Raw genomic sequence first — 16908 nt, forward strand, 5'->3', positions numbered from 1 at the left:
TCAGTTCATAATTGCTGAACTTTACAGCATTGACAAATATATTTTATTTCCTATTTATTACTGTAAAGCTGCTTTGAACAAATTCTATCATGACAACTCTCTGAGGGTTTGGTATGATAATCACAATGCTAATGTGATTGTTCTGAGAGAAATAGATCTGCTACATTGATTTGCTTCTGCCAGTACATCCACAAAATGCAGATGTGAGTATGTAAGAAATACTGCTGCTGCACATATAACATATATGAAATAACCCCCATATATAACATACATAAAGTTTGCAGATCTATACATGTGGAGCTGGGGAAGGTGAAGGGTTTCTGAAGTGCACTGCAACAGCTACAGCAAACTCTAGTTAAGTATTTGGATGTTGAGCTGCAAGCTCATTGGGTGTTTATACAAAAAGAACCAATCAGCTACGCCAGGTGATGATGTCATTATGTCAGATTGTGTTAGTCCTATCAGATTGTGCCATCTACAGTTTTATGACAGAACTTTGGATATAACTTGATTGTGCCAAACTTTCCCAAAACTGGCGATATATCCAACAAAGTTAATTTTGCATTGTCTTCTCCAGGGCCAGACTAATATCTAAGTTGTGAGAGAATGGTCCTCAAACATCCCAAACTGTACATCAACGAATCATGCACAATAAAACAGCAATGTGTGTTAGGAAAGTAAATAGGTTCAATTCTGATTCCAGGTTGACTTTAAAAAAACAGAGTCAGAGTAGGAAAATGCAAAGATATGTGCTTTTTACGCATTGATTACTTAATATTTTCTAAGATTCACCTAATGCTTAATTTTGTAAAGATTTGCTTACATTAACAATTGCATATTTCACTTACACTTACTGACAACAGATTCTAATCACAGGCAAAACAAACTCAAAGACACTGCAAGCAGCATATTTCACCAGGTCGATCATAAATAGTCTTGAGGGTCTTTTCTACACTAAGGCCTCCAGGAGTGCAAGCTGAGGACAGGCAGGCAGAAAGAAGAGGAGAGGAGAGCTTGAGCGCTTCTCTCTAAGTGACTGGACCGCTGGGTTCATCTTCTTCCCTGACCACAGGAAGTTGTCCACTACCGCGAGGCTGTACCTGATCAGAGACTGTCTGCAGAGCAGACGCTTCCTCAAGAGCTGAGCAAACACACAAGAGACGTGAAAAGAGGGAAAATAATACAGATGAGCAAAGGGAAAGAGAATTAGCACTGGGAAAATGCAGATGACATCAGATACATAGGCTGAAAGAATGGATTTGAAATGAAATGCAGAAAAATATGGAAGAAAAAGTGAATGTGAGAAGCTTGTATAGAAAAAAACAAAAGAAAAAAAACAGCTCAGGTATTCTGAAATAAGGAGTTGATTGGCCAGTGATCCAACTGTGACAACTATAATATACACCAGCAAGATGTTTGTTTTTATTGTTTTTCTACCAAAGGGTCAGTACAAGGTGCAGAACCTGATTTTACCAAGTGAGACATGATCCTGGGACAACATCTTTGTTGTCACTGGAACAACATTGTGATTAAACGATCAGATTTGAAGAACCTGTTTATAGATTTTGGGAAGTTTACGCTTAAAATCACTGTGTGGTGCTTGTACATCAGTGTCATTCATCTATCATTTCCTCTGATTTTAGGGATTACTCATGGTTAAGGTTAGGTTTAGGTGTAGGGATATCAAAATATGTTGACCTAGGAACACATCTAACTCAGCAAAATCAGAACGTGCGTACAAGGCAGTCATTTTTTTCCATAGAATTAGACATTTTTTTTTTTTAATAAAATGTTACGACGACAAATTTTCTTAAAGCACTGAAAGTAATTTTCCATCATGAAAAACTTATTTTTGACCTTCAACTAAGCGTTTGTCTAATTTTTGTGTAAACCAAAACACATGAATAAATGTGATGAAGAGCTTGCCAAAACGGATGTGAGGCTATATCTCCTCATTGCTTCAGCATATTCAGACCAATCTTGGTTTGCGTCATAATAACCATGACCTAACTTGCACAGTTTTGGCACAGCGCCACCTAGTGGTAGGGTGATATGGAAAAACTGACATTAGACATGTACCAGTATTCTGTAATACGATATATCACAGTAATGAATATGCACAATATTGTTATCGTGTGCACTTCTAAATACCGTGATTAATTATATACTGTATTTCAAATTATTCAGAATTTGGGATGCATTTTAAGGAATTATTTTCCCATCAACTGGTCAAAATGCACAACACCGCTTGCAATGTGATAGACGCATGCACACTTTGATGTAAACAAGCATGCAAGCACATGGCAGAGCGCTTGAGAGACACTTTCACACTCAAACTGCAGAAATGCAGCCGTTATCCCAGAAACCCTGGAAACAAAGCAACTGCACTACTTTCGGTTTCTGAAAAATGTTTAACTTACTTAAACAGCAATTCAGATATTTGTATTTGCTATGAAGAATTTCAGTCAGGTTTAGGCCCCACCATAGCACAGAAACTGCACTTGTTAAAATTACAAATGACCTGCTTCTTGCGTCAGATCAAGGCTGCATCTCATTTCTAGTCTTACTTGATCTTAGTGCTGCGTTCGACACCATAGATCATGACATACTCATAGATCGATTACAAAACTATACAGGTATTCAAGGGCAGGCTCTAAGATGGTTTAGATCCTACCTGTCCGATCGCTACCATTTTGTTTACTTAAATGGGGTGTCATCTCATTTATCATCAGTAAAATATGGAGTGCCACAAGGATCCGTCCTAGGTCCCCTTCTATTTTCAATATACATGTTGCCCCTTGGTAATATTATTAGAAAATATGGAATTAGCTTCCACTGTTATGCTGATGATACTCAGCTATATATCTCAACGAGACCAGATGAAACTTCCCAATTATCTAAGCTAACAGAGTGTGTTAAAAATGTAAAAGATTGGATGACAAATAATTTTCTCCAATTAAATTCGGATAAGACAGAGATATTAATTATTGGACCAAAAAACACCACACAGAATCTTGTAGATTACAATCTGCAGCTAGACGGATGTACTGTTACTTCCTCTACAGTCAGAAATCTGGGTGTTATATTGGACAGCAATTTGTCTTTTGAAAATCATATTTCCAATGTTACAAAAACTGCATTCTTCCATCTTAGAAACATTGCCAAGCTACGAAACATGTTATCTGATTCTGATGCAGAAAAGCTAGTTCATGCTTTCATGACCTCTAGACTGGACTATTGTAATGCACTTCTAGGTGGTTGTCCTGCTTCGTCAATAAACAAGCTACAGGTACTCCAAAATGCAGAAGCTAGAGTCCTTACCAGGTCAAGAAAATATGATCATATTACCCCAATTTTACAGTCTCTGCACTGGCTACCTATTAAGTTCCGTATCAGTTACAAATTATCATTACTTACCTATAAGGCCCTAAATGGTTTAGCTCCTGCGTACCTAACTAGCCTTCTACCACGCTACAACCCATCACGCTCCCTAAGGTCACAAAACGCTGGACTTTTGGTAGTTCCTAGGATTGCAAAGTCCACTAAAGGAGGTAGAGCTTTTTCACATTTGGCTCCCAAACTCTGGAATAGCCTTCCTGATAATGTTCGGGGTTCAGACACACACTCTCTGTTTAAATCTAGATTAAAAACGCATCTCTTTCGCCAAGCATTCGAATAATGTATCTCTTAAATTGTGAGTGTAGTTGCATCTGCATTTTTATTCTTTAGCTTGGGTTAAACTAATTTTACTTTGTTGGATCAGCAGCTATGCTAATGATGTCTCTATTTTGTTTCTATGTTTTGCCACAGGATTTACATCCCGTGGTAACTAGGATTTACACAAGCTCCAGTCTGGATCCAGAACACCTGAGAAGAGATGATGCTGACCCTCAGAGGACCCCAGATGATCCTAACCTTGAATCAACAAACAGAACTAACAATTATTGCTACATGTGTGACTGCATCATATAATTACTATTAATTAATAATATTGATAGTTCATCATCTAGCTGACCACGTCTTGTATTATTATTATTATTTTTCTTTTTCTAAAATCCTGTCAAACGTGCACAAACTACTAGCTACTACTAAATATTGTAGAAACATAATTTTCTGTAAAGTTGCTTTGTAACGATTTGTATTGTAAAAAGCGCTATACAAATAAAACTTGAATATGATGTTCATCACAGCACCAAATACTTTAATATTTATTTTCAAACTTTTTAACATTTTAATCTGGACTACAACATGCCCTTGGTATTGTTTGAAAGTGTTTTGATTTTTTATTGTTCGGTCACACTCTACATTAGGGCTTCATTAGTTAACATAAACTGCCAATGAACCAAATATTCTGAACATTCATTAATCTTAGGTATTCCAATATTTAATAACACAATGTTAAAATCGAAAGTTGCAACTGTTATTTAATGAGCGAACATGAACTAATACTTGCATTTTTAACAAAGATTACGACTGGCCTACTGTAGCAGAGACCAGGAAGATTAACATCAAGGGGTTTATTTTATAACACAATGAGGAACACAGCCAAGATCACACATGTAGACACAATGGTTGACATTTAATACCGGACAAACACTAACTGAAAGGACTAGGGCTTTTAATAACGAGGGATTAAGGAGAAACACCTGGAATCAAATTAATAATCAACATGAGGACAAAAAATAGGTCACAGAGTCTGACAACTGTATTATGACGACACTTTTTTTCATGAAATTTCAATATCATGATAATACCGTTTACCATGATAAAAGCATTAGCAATTAATCACAACATGAAAATTTTCTACCGGCATATCCTTAATTGACATTTTTGATTATAACTTCTGAACAGTTTGGCCAAAAATCAAAACTGATCATTTTAGATTTAGTGCAGCATACAGAGGTCATCCATACCCAAGATCCCCAATATTGGCCATTTTGGGAATCAGCCACTTTGAATTTTGTTATGAAATGCTATATTTTATGAACACATTGTTGCAAAAGTCGGCATGTCTATTTAGCACAATACGCTGAAGGTACTCAAAACATTTGGGGCAAGAATTATAATGACATTTTAAAAAATGCTAATCACTTTTGATTAGTTTTGCCTATTGTCATGAAACTAGTCTTGATAGATTCTTTGTGTCATGTTGAAAGCATCAATGACAATTATGCCATAATTGGCTGAACTTGCAATTTAGATGTTATTATGTTTAACTACTTTTTTTTAAATCCTCATAGACCATTGCTCCAATTTTTGTGAAAATCAAACCAGATCATCTTCAGACCAAGCAAAACGGTTTTCAGTTACCACACCAACGAATCTGATGGCACGATGCCACAGTACATCTAAGGCTGTATCTCTGCAAAGCTTTGACATATTTACACCAAACTTTATGTGTCACTTACATTGACTCACAACAGAAATTTGATAACAGCGCCACCTATTGTTCAAAAGTAATCAACCATTAGATCTTATTACTATTAATTGTTTTTATGAATTTTCAACCATTTAGCTGAAAATAGCTTCCAAAAATCTTTAATCATTTTTGCAATTTTTTAGAATATTAATTTGTCTGTATATGTTAATTAACTATTCACATCAGTGTACTGCATGTCTGTATTAGTTAATTTACGTAAAATAAATAGTTTATTGTACTTGGAATTTTACACTATGGGATAATGTGAACTTAAAAGACCAAAATAACAGACAAAATCAAAGAAGATGATCACAAATCAGACAATAACATGATCAGATTTGTATTATCTGAAAGTAGGCTGTTTATCACTTACCTCCCGGCACCTCCGTGAGTTCGTTGAGGGGGGGCACCGTCTCCAGTGTGTTGGCATATGTTTTCGCTGCTTGTCTTTGTACGTTCCGAGCCTCTATCTCTTTTTTCGTTCGTGGAATTCGACATTTGAAGATGCAGCACAGTGTTATTACTGTGAAATGAGGAAGAAAGCTGTGAAATATTTGAAAGAGAGTTGTCCTCCACAGCAGGCAGCATCTCACATCTGTTTGTTCTGTAATTGATATTTTGCTCTAGGGGAATTTCATTAAATAGCTTAATGTTATTCACTATGTGTAACTAATTAAGTGTTTGTTTTGACATCTATTCAAGTGAATTCTGAATGCAAATATAGGCATAGCTTAGCATTTTAAAGAGGTCACCCACAAAGGAAAATTCAGTCTTCACTTTTTCACACTCATGTCAATAATAATCTTTATAAATAACGTGAGCTATTTCTTCTGCGGAACACAAAAAGAGGGATTCTGAATAATATACTGGTTGCTCTTTTCCGTGCAGTTACAGTGAATGGAGTTTTTGAGCTTCAGAAATAATACTGCATAGGTTTCATTAAAGTTTTAAAACATAGTCTATAAAATTGTGTGCTACATCCCAAGTCTTCTGAAGTTAAAGTGCTCTTTTTGTCACTTTGGAGCTCCACAGCCCAGGTGCTCACTTTTATTATAATAAAAATAGTGGCTAAATATACCTTTTGTGTTCCAAGCATGAAAGAAAGAATATGGAAATAATAGAGTGAAAAACAGTTATAGTAAATGATGGATTTTTCTTTTAGACACTTACTAATTGCTAGGATGAACATGGAGAAAATGCCTACAACCTGCCATAATCGAAGACCCCAAAACACCACAGTTTCTGAAGTGACTGGATCTGGCTTTTTTGGAGGGTCTGTTGGCAGAAGCTACAGGGATAAAAGAAAAAATGTTTATGTTTTTTATTTCTGCATCTCTTGCAATATCCAGGTAATTGCACCACTGAAATGACGACAGTAGCGGTGATTAAGAACCACAGTAAGATTTGAAACTACCACTTTCACATGATGATCACAGTGGAAAGGAGAGAGGAAGAAATGTTTGAAACTGTAAATTGCTTGCAGTACATTTTTAGGCATAAAGATGGGGAAAGTGGAAGCAAGTGGCAAAATAAAAATAAAAGGAGAGAGATTCTAAGCTAGCATCCAGATGCATTTGGAAGGATCATTGGATATGTTTCAGTAGCAACCTGTTTGTGTGTAGTTTCAGGTCAAAAAAAAAAGACAAAGTGTTTTTTAATCTGTTTTCCATTTTTATATGTTTTATATTGTTTTTTAATCATTTAATCATGGGGTTTCGTGGAATATTTGTCTTTATGGATAAGATATCAGAAAGAATATCTCGAGGTTTTATGGGATGTATCTTATTGTAAATCAGTCAGATTCTGAGCACTGAAAAATATACAACTTGAAGATTTAATCTAACAATTTTTATTTTTTTAACAAGTTTGAAATCCCTAAGATAATGGGGATTTATGATTATTATTCTGTTCAGAAATGTAGCATTTGCTTTTCTAAAAATACACTATGCACTTGAAATTATTCCAGCAGAAAATGCTGTTTCATTATCCTTAAAAATCATTATGCAAATTAAGTGCTCAGGAAATCTCTCTTATTATCAGAAAATTTGAAATATTTCAACAAACTTGCTGTCTGCACAGCTGTCTTTGCTGCAAGTTTGCAGAACAGTAAACAAAAACATGCATTTATAGCATTTGAAATGTTTTACTGATCGATTACAGATCAATCATGTGATCATTATCATTATCAGGTCCTTTAAAAAAAACAAAAACATAAGTCATTCTAAACTTTTGAATACTTAACTCCAGCATTGACAGGTTCAGGAGACCTGCAGGCTTCATGTGTGACAGACAGTAGCTTTAAGATGAAAATGTGTTACTTTCGTTTAAATAATTCAGTATTTATGTCACACAGTACAAAGCATTGGTGGAAGTTTGGATTCAGGGTTCGGTCAGTTTTGACATGTTGATGTGTTGTCCACGTTCTTCCACACAGGTTATCACTCCTTATCTGATTTGAATCTGCACTCCTAAACTATTATACCTGCAGACAAACGTAATTTCACTTGTCCCCAGTCCTCAGGCCTGAAGGTCATAATTGCCCTGTTGATAAAACTAAGGTCCTTAATACAAAGCTTTTGACTGAAGGAAGCGGTGCATTGTCTTCATGGGAACTGTATTGTCCACTTCAAAATTCATGTGGTTGGTTATACAATGGCTGTCTTTGTGATTTAAAATATATCTTCCAGTCTGTCACCTCAAGACATCTTGGAGACCAGATCCTACTAGTTCTGGTGGTTACAAGCAGATGATGATCGGTGCTGGATGATGGTCTTGTATGTTGAGATGTACCAAATCTGCCAAGGAGTTTCATGCCCTTTTGACACATGCATATAACAAGTACTGTATAGTGCACCCATAAACAGATTTAGGTTTGAGAAGGTGGAAAGTATAACATGAATATAGTGATGTACATGGTGAATGTTCTGACACCTGTATTGTATCCAGCGTTTGCACAGTGCACACACAATTCTATAGAGAGAATGACTGCCTGCTCACTTTTTGAGTCCTGCTGGTTCCATAATTTTGGTGTTTTTTTGTTTTTTTTTCAATGGATATTTAAAAAGTGTTATTAAGTCATGTATCAAAACCAAACAGCAAGAAGATGAATCAAATCATTATATACTTTTATTTTATGCACAAAAAAGCATGATCATGCAGAACATGTGCTTTATAAGTGCTAATAATCAGCCAATATGTTAATAATAGGCGTACTAATAAGTAACTAGTTAATGGTGAGAATGGGTCCCTATACTAAAACATAAGTTGAAATAACGCAAACTGGTGGCTTCAACAAAAGCATGTATCATCTATTAACAGCCTCAGAGCTCACAGCATAGGTCTGTCTTTAAAGTTTTACAAAGTTATTGTTAAATATATATTTCCCTATGAAGAAAATAAGCAGCATTTTTCATTTCTGCCACCCGACTGTTGTGCTCTGTTGTGCTCCATTTTTCAAAAACGTTGCTGGCTGATTACTTGCTGAACGAAATCAATAAAGCCAATTTTTTTTAATGTAGCGTGAAGTGTTTGTTCAAATCTCTAACCCTGTGTGTCACCAAAAGCAGTAGTGATGTTTGCCTTAGCAAAAGAAAACAAACAAACAAACAAAAAAAAACACTAATTAGTATTGACTTATACCATTAGTATTTAGTATTGACTGATTAGCATTAGCATTGATATTTTTGCTAGATAAAGGGTAACATTTCCATCAGTGAGGCTGAAGATAGCAGATGTCCCTTCAGCTAAAAGTGAATTACTATTGATGTTTCAGTCTTATTCAATAAACCCTGAGATTTTAACATGGTCGCCTGCTATGGCACATCAATAGCCAGTGTGCTGAAAGTTCATTCAGATATTCATAGCTTGGCATCTGTGTTTCTCCAGTTTACTTCACATGTATGCAAGCTAAATAGATGCTTTGTGGATACAATGTGCATGTATATACTGTACAAAGAATAAGCCCCGGAGCATAGATTTAAATGTCTGATCGATAGATCAATATCTCAACCAGAAAATGAGGGAAAATCCTTTTTATTTCACACACTGTGTAATATCAGCAGAGCAGAGTACCTCAGGGATTTGTACTGAGCCCGTTCCTGCTGAGAATTAGAAATGCCTTATACTACTCCCTATATGGCTAACCAAGTCCTTTCGGTTAATCAGAGGTTCATGGCCTCTACATTGATAAATTTAGTACATTTTATTTTGATTCAGTATTAAATACTTTCAGCTAAAACCAAACAGCATAGTTCCAGTCAACGAGAAACATCGAAAAGGTATTTTACAGTAACATATTCTCTCTCTCTCTCTCTCTCTCTCTCTCTCTCTATATATATATATATAATGGAGAAGTTTCCACAGTTTTTCTTTTACAAAGAATTTAGTCTCTTGCACAGTAAACTATGCATGTATTTTAATTGCAATGATGTCACAATATTTATAGACTATGAATTTACATTAAACGTTGGTGGTTAGCTATCATATATGTTGTGTTGAATGATAAAGATTTGGCTGAAATCTAATTTAGTATAATTTCAAACCCTGGAATTATTAAGAATATAATTATTCAATAGATTTGTTTAAATTAACCTTTTTATTCGTTTTTTTTTTTTTTTTTACATCTGTGTTCAAGAGAAGTAGCAATTTGCTATCTTACACATCTTATCCTAACAAGTATTTATGTAGTTTAATTTGGCATCTACTCTAAACTTGCCAGTAATTGTGAATTTGGGTTTTTATTTGTGAAGCAAAAAATTCATCTTAACTGGTATATACAGTCCTTCTGTTTTTGGTTTGTAAGTGAAAAAAATAAATATAGTTTTTGAAAACAACCAAAAAAATACTGTAAAATTTCAGCATTTAGGCAGAAAAGCATGACCTGTTAGATGTAAGGATTTGTTGGGGTTTTTCAGTGTTGCTGACAGCCAATCAATCATGAGATGCAATCGTTATTGTGAGTGGCACAGACTGTTTTGAGAGTTCAGCTGGCAGTAGATCACATATTGATATATTTCTTTGTAATGTACTTCATCATGTCCCTTCTCTTCTGTCCTCTAGAGAAATAACATTGACTCATATTTGATGTACCATCCTTAACAACTCTATAGACAAACAGCAACCGAACATATCAAACACTGTCTGCTCATCCATCATGTGCACTGTATACAATGCATTACACTTAGATTCATGTATAGTGTATTGCATGAAGACAATAAAAACAGAGAATTCATTGTTATTTTCTCATGTTTAGCACTTGTTCTTCTAGCATGACATGATCTAACACAACATGACTGATATAATTGTGTGTCTGGTAATACACATATTCGCTGCAGATGAGAACAAATCTCTATGATCATGGCATTTTTTATGTGTCTATAAATATAAATGAACGTTATCCTGTTTTTCAATTTGACTCAATTGCCTGCTAAGTCCACCGGAACATCAAATGTACCCGAACGATAATTGTATTCCTTAAGCTGTTTTATGTTGAAGTTAAACGGTGTACCAGCAGAGAAAATTGGAAGCACCTGGATAATTGACCCTTTAATGAGTGTTTAATTAGCAGTGGAGTAGGAAAACGGTACGTCTGACACCTGCTGTCAAAGTCAACTAAAAAGAACCCTGTAGTATTATCAGTTATGAATGTAAATATCTCCTAAGTGCTTACCAGCAACTTTAAGAACAACCGATGTTGTATTTGCATGATGTTGTAATGGCAGAGGCAGTTAACATGTCTTGTGGTTCACCTGCAGTTTTCTATTTGTTAGTCTATACATATTTGTCAGATGGACACATTTGTTTATACGTTGTTTAACACAAGAAGTGGCATTTTAAGAGGCCTTGTCAAGGTACTGTTAAAGTAGACCGTGCACTTAATAATGTCTGCTAACACTCAGGAGTGGACTGGCCATCTGGATGTTCTGGAGAACAAACGGCCAACAAAAGGGGCTAATGCAATCTATTTTTGACAACAGAGATGCCAGAGTTGCTTTTTCCTCAAATTTCAAAGGTTAAACTCATTGTCAACAAAAGCTTTTTGCCAAATGCATGACAGAAATGTTTACACTAACTATGTTCTTAGGGTTTCTGCGGGTCCTTAAAAGTCTTCAGTTACATTGTTTAAATTTAAGACCATGTAAACTCTACAATTATACAAAAATCTTAATTATTACAGACAGCAAGACAAAAATTACAATATAGATTATTATTTAGATTAAACTTCAAAATGCTATGATTTCACTGAATAAACTGAATAAACAAGTTTCAAAGTCAGGAGCGCTGCTTTGTTCTGCGGTTACCGGGGAAACTGCTAGCCTATATTTCTGCAGTTCCGAAAGTGACACCTGCTGGCAGAGAACGAAATTGCTTTTTCATGTCTGCTATTTTTGCTACATATTTCTAAATGTGAACTTAAAAGGTCTTTAAAGCTAACTATTTATTTATGTATTCATTCATTTCTAATAAGCCCTTTATAACTGTACTCTTGTGTTGTTTTGAGAATGTTCTGTAATAAAAAATAGGACCTCTGTACATTTGTTTGTTGCAAATTTACAGACAACGAAATTGAGATGTTTATTTGTTGGGGTGATATTGATGTCAACTGCGATTCTACAATGAGTTACATCTGAGAGATTGGCCTATTGAGTTAGAAAAGAGTCAATTAAATCACCTTTAAGATGATAAGTCTTACAGAGAGAGAGAGAGAGAGAGAGAGAGAGATGAAAATACTCAAACTGAACATTTTTGTTGTTTCAGGTTTCTTGATTCTAGGTTATGCTTATTGTCATATTATACATTTTGCATTCTGCTCTTTTTTATTTTTCTATAGATTTAAAGTATTTTAGTTCATACAATAATACATTTATTTCAGTCCCCTGCTGAAGAAAAAAAACATAATTTGTAATGGTTATAATGGAATTGTATTGGTTTTAATGGAAACTATAATGGTGCCTGTTGGTCTCTACTGTTAATTGATCATCTTCTGTTGGTGGCTTTTGTTAAAACCATTAAATCATAATTTAATATGTCCCAAAAAACACACTAAATGTTGTTTTAATGGTTAAAAGTTGATGGTTTGTAGTGGTATTTATAGTGGAGATCATTCAAATTTCTGTGATGGTTTCTGTTGTTTTTGTCAGCAGGGTCACCATAAATGTGACAGAATAGCTGTAATATTGTGAGATAGTAGTGACTGTTTGTAGTTTTGGTGGGCCTATTTGGGAGAAAATCCAGGGGCATTTTTCACTCCCAGTCCATCCCTGCTAACACTTTATTTTGATGTTCCCCAACACACATTCAACTGACTATAAGTAACTTATGTGAACTTATTCTACTAACCCTTCCATAACAGTTTATTAACACTCTAATGGCTGCTAGTTGACAGAGTTGTAAAGTTACTTAAAGTTAATATACAGGTGCTGGTCATATAATTAGAATATCATCAAAAAGTTCATTTATTTCACTAATTCCATTCAAAAAGTGAACTTGTATTTTATATTCATTCATTACATACAGACTGATATATTTAAAATGTTTATTTCTTTTAAATTTGATTATTATAACTGACAACTAAGGAAAATCCCAAATTCAGTATCTCAGAAAATTAGAATATTACTTAAGACCAATACAAAGAAAGGATTTTTAGAAATCTTGGCCAACTGAAAAGTATGAACATGAAAAGTATGAGCATGTAAAGCACTCAATACTTAGTTGGGGCTCCTTTTGCCTGAATTACTGCAGCAATGCGGCGTGGCATGGAGTCGATCAGTCTGTGGCACTGCTCAGGTGTTATGAGAGCCCAGGTTGCTCTGATAGTGGCCTTCAGCTCTTCTGCATTCTTGGGTCTGGCATATCACATCTTCCTCTTCCCAATACCCCATAGATTTTCTGTGGGATTAAGGTCAGGCGAGTTTGCTGGCCAATCAAGAACAGGGATACCATGGTCCTTAAACCAGGTACTGGTAGCTTTGGCACTGTGTGCAGGTGCCAAGTCCTGTTGGAAAATGAAATCTGCATCTCCATAAAGTTGGTCAGCAGCAGGAAGCATGAAGTGCTCTAAAACTTCCTGGTATACGGCTGTGTTGACCTTCGACCTCAGAAAACACAGTGGACCAACACCAGCAGATGACATGGACCCCAAACCATCACTGACTGTGGAAACTTTACACTGGACCTCAAGCAACGTGGATTGTGTGCCTCTCCTCTCTTCCTCCAGACTCTGGGACCCTGATATCAAAAGGAAATGCAAAATTTACTTTCATCAGAGAAAATAACTTTGGACCACTCAGCAGCAGTGCAGTCCTTTATGAAGCGAGACGTTTCTGACACTGTCTGTTGTTCAAGAATGGCTTGACACAAGGCATGCGACAGCTGAAACCCATGTCTTGCATACGTCTGTGTGTAGTGGTTCTTGAAGCACTGACTCCAGCTGCAGTCCACTCTTTGTGAATCTCCCCCACATTTTTAAATGGGTTTTGTTTCACAATCCTCTCCAGGGTGTTGTTATCCCTATTGCTTGTACACTTGTTTCTACCACATCTTTTCCTTCCCTTCACCTCTCTATTAATGTGCTTGGACTCAAGAGCTCTCCGAACAGCCAGTCTCTTTTGCAATTACCTTTTGTGTCTTGCCCTCCTTGTGCAATGTGCCAGTGGTTGTCTTCTGGACAACTGTCAAGTCAGCAGTCTTCCCCATGATTGTGTATCCTACAGAACTAGACTGAGAGACCATTTAAAGGCTCTGCAGGTGTTTTGAGTTAATTAGTTGATAAGAGTGTGGCACCAGGTGTCTTCAATATTGAACCTTTTCACAATATTCTAATTTTCTGAGATACTCAATTTGGGATTTTCCTTAGTTGTTATAATCATCAAAATTAAAAGAAATAAACATTTGAAATATATCAGTCTGTGTGTAATGAATGAATATAATATACAAGTTTCACTTTTTGAATGGAATGAGTGAAATAAATAAACTTTTTGATGATATTCTAATTATATGACCAGCACCTGTAATATTAAGTACATGTGCACGTGTAACATGGAAACCTTAAAATAAAGTGTTACCTCATGGTCTGAAGTTACTATGTTGTCTAACTCATTTGTTCCTGTGTAGTGGTTCATTAATGAAAGAACAGTATTATAAAGTGTTACCCATATCTCTAAAAGTAAGTAATAGTAATAGCCAGCACTAATAATTCTGCTAGGGGCAGCATTGTTGTACAGAAACATACAGCAGGTAAGATCTTTTTTAACTACTGTCCTTCAGAGGTGAAGTTTAAGATCCAAAGATCCAAATCCTATATTCCAGTAGTTTTTTCAGCATTCTGTGATGTGATTTTAATGCTGCCATTGTTTCAATGCATTTAGTGCCATAAAACTGAAAAGCGGTTCAGGCTCGCCTGTTCAAAACAAATATAGTCACAACAATGGTGCAGTTTAGGAGCCATAAATTCTAAGCAGCTCTTACCTCGGGGTCTGGTATCTGTGCAGCGGCGTTGAAGATGTGGTGTGATATCAACACAGCCGTCACGCTCATCAGCAATGGGACGAGGGTAGGCGGTTGATGCCTAGGCCCCTCCATCCCCATTTTCCCTCTTCTTCTCCCACGTCTCATCCCTCCCCCTGCTGCTTCTTTCTGGCCAGAAAACTGCGCAGGATAACAATGGTGCAGGTGATTTATAGAGGTACAGCGTGAAACAGCCACCAGCTCCTCTACATGAATGCTGCTCTGGTCTCTTGTTGTCTTAATGCCTCCAAACAGAGATACTGCACTCTCTGCCTGAGCCCGGCCCAGAGAGCCAGCCGCTCGGCTAAAGGCTATTAATTAATCAATAGCCCCGGTGTGGTTTACAGCCCTGCTGCCCGGTGAACAGAGAGGTTACAAGAGTCGTGGGGGGAAGGGAGTTACACGGAAAGAGGATCAGAGGAAGTTGTTCCACTGAGATAAGGACAATTTACTCACAGCAAAAGTGTAATGGAAAAGGCAGTTTTTTTTTTTTTTTTTTTACATTGGCTCATTGGAAAATCATGACTATTTATAAATAATTTTTTGCAAAAACTAACTACATGTATACTGTACATACGATTCAGTGCAGTTTCCAGCTGAAAAGAACTCTAGTGGCAGTAAAATGCCAACTACGTTCTGGCCAAAATATATTTTAAACACATGCTTTATATATGTTGAAAACAGTAAAGGTCAATGGAATATACTTTAAAATTTTATATAATATATTTTAAAACATACATTATTATAGTTATATAATATATCTAGTCTCAAACTTAATTTACCATAATTAAAAATGTATTTTATATATGTGTGTGTGTGTGTGTGTGTGGGCATGTTTTTGTGACATACAGTATCAGGACACAACTGTACAGTATAAAAACCATTACTTCTATGGGATGAACACACTTTACACAAAAACAAACGTGTGTGTGTGTGTGTGTGTGTGTGTCCGTGTTTCTAAAATATATATATATTTTTTAATCCAAACAAAAATATATTGGTATAAAATATATTTCTGTAAATATATTTTAAATATATTTTGAAACTAATTTAAGCAAATAAATAAATAGAAATGGCCATTTTTGTATATTTTGTAATATATTTACAAATATATATAATTTTTTTTTTGGACATATGGGAATATTATGCTATGAACTCAAAACAGTCTCATAGTGATGATTTGTACACTACAATGCATTTTGTTGTTTGCATTACATACTGTAACTTGCTTCATAAAATGGGATTTTTATAAACTCAGGTTTAGTGTTGGGTTTAGGTGTATGTTATTTTTAAATGCAATGTAGAATTAACCTTTGACATTTCATTTCCGAACTGCAATGATATGTACAACAACCAATGCAATCAAATATTAAGTTTATTCATATCATTGCTTGTTTAGAATGTAACACAAGGAAAGCTTGTGTAAGTAGTTCTACAAGCTTCCTGACTCAGAATAAAGGCCATAACACACCAAGGTAACACACCAAAAACTACAGCCAATGGCCAATTAGCACGTTTATCCTGCACCTGCATGAGAGGAAATAGCTTTCACAGCAGGTGGCAGTAGTCAGTATTCATCATTTAAAAAAAGAGAAACCAGAACTAGGACTGCAGATATACAAACCATAATCAAAGCAATGCTTGCTTACTATTTTCAATATGAATCATGTTGATCACTTTCTTCAATATGGAAATATGCAGGTATTGAATAGGATGATGTAAAATTTCACCAGAGTAGGGGCTTAATTGAAATTGTGTTCTGTGCATTTAACACACACAAAGAATATAGAGCGAAATGCTTAGTATGTTTACTGGTGACATCCAGGCCCAACACAAATCACGATAGCAAAAGATTCAAAAGTTAAGCTTTATTTCCCCCTTTCAGTCAAAACCGTATGCATTTAAGCATCAGTATATAACTTAAAAACACACTTGATTAACTCAGAAATCATTCCTGTCTGACCGAAAGTAAAATCCACTGTGAT

At 35.6% G+C, this 16908-nt stretch overlaps 1 protein-coding gene across 1 annotated transcript; it reads right to left on the reverse strand.

Moving 5' to 3' along the window:
- Positions 1 to 1028: 1028 nt before the first annotated feature.
- tmie (transmembrane inner ear) lies at positions 1029 to 15444 on the reverse strand. Its single transcript, XM_059501018.1, has 4 exons — positions 14885 to 15444; positions 6590 to 6707; positions 5793 to 5942; positions 1029 to 1141 (listed from the first exon to the last, which is right to left on the reverse strand). Exons 1-4 carry the CDS (start codon positions 15029 to 15031, stop codon positions 1029 to 1031), a joined length of 528 nt encoding a protein of 175 aa, XP_059357001.1. The 5' UTR covers positions 15032 to 15444.
- Between the last annotated feature and the right edge of the window lie 1464 nt (positions 15445 to 16908).

This window comes from Carassius carassius, chromosome 20, assembly GCF_963082965.1.
Source record: "Carassius carassius chromosome 20, fCarCar2.1, whole genome shotgun sequence".
In the NCBI taxonomy this organism is placed as follows: domain Eukaryota; kingdom Metazoa; phylum Chordata; class Actinopteri; order Cypriniformes; family Cyprinidae; genus Carassius; species Carassius carassius.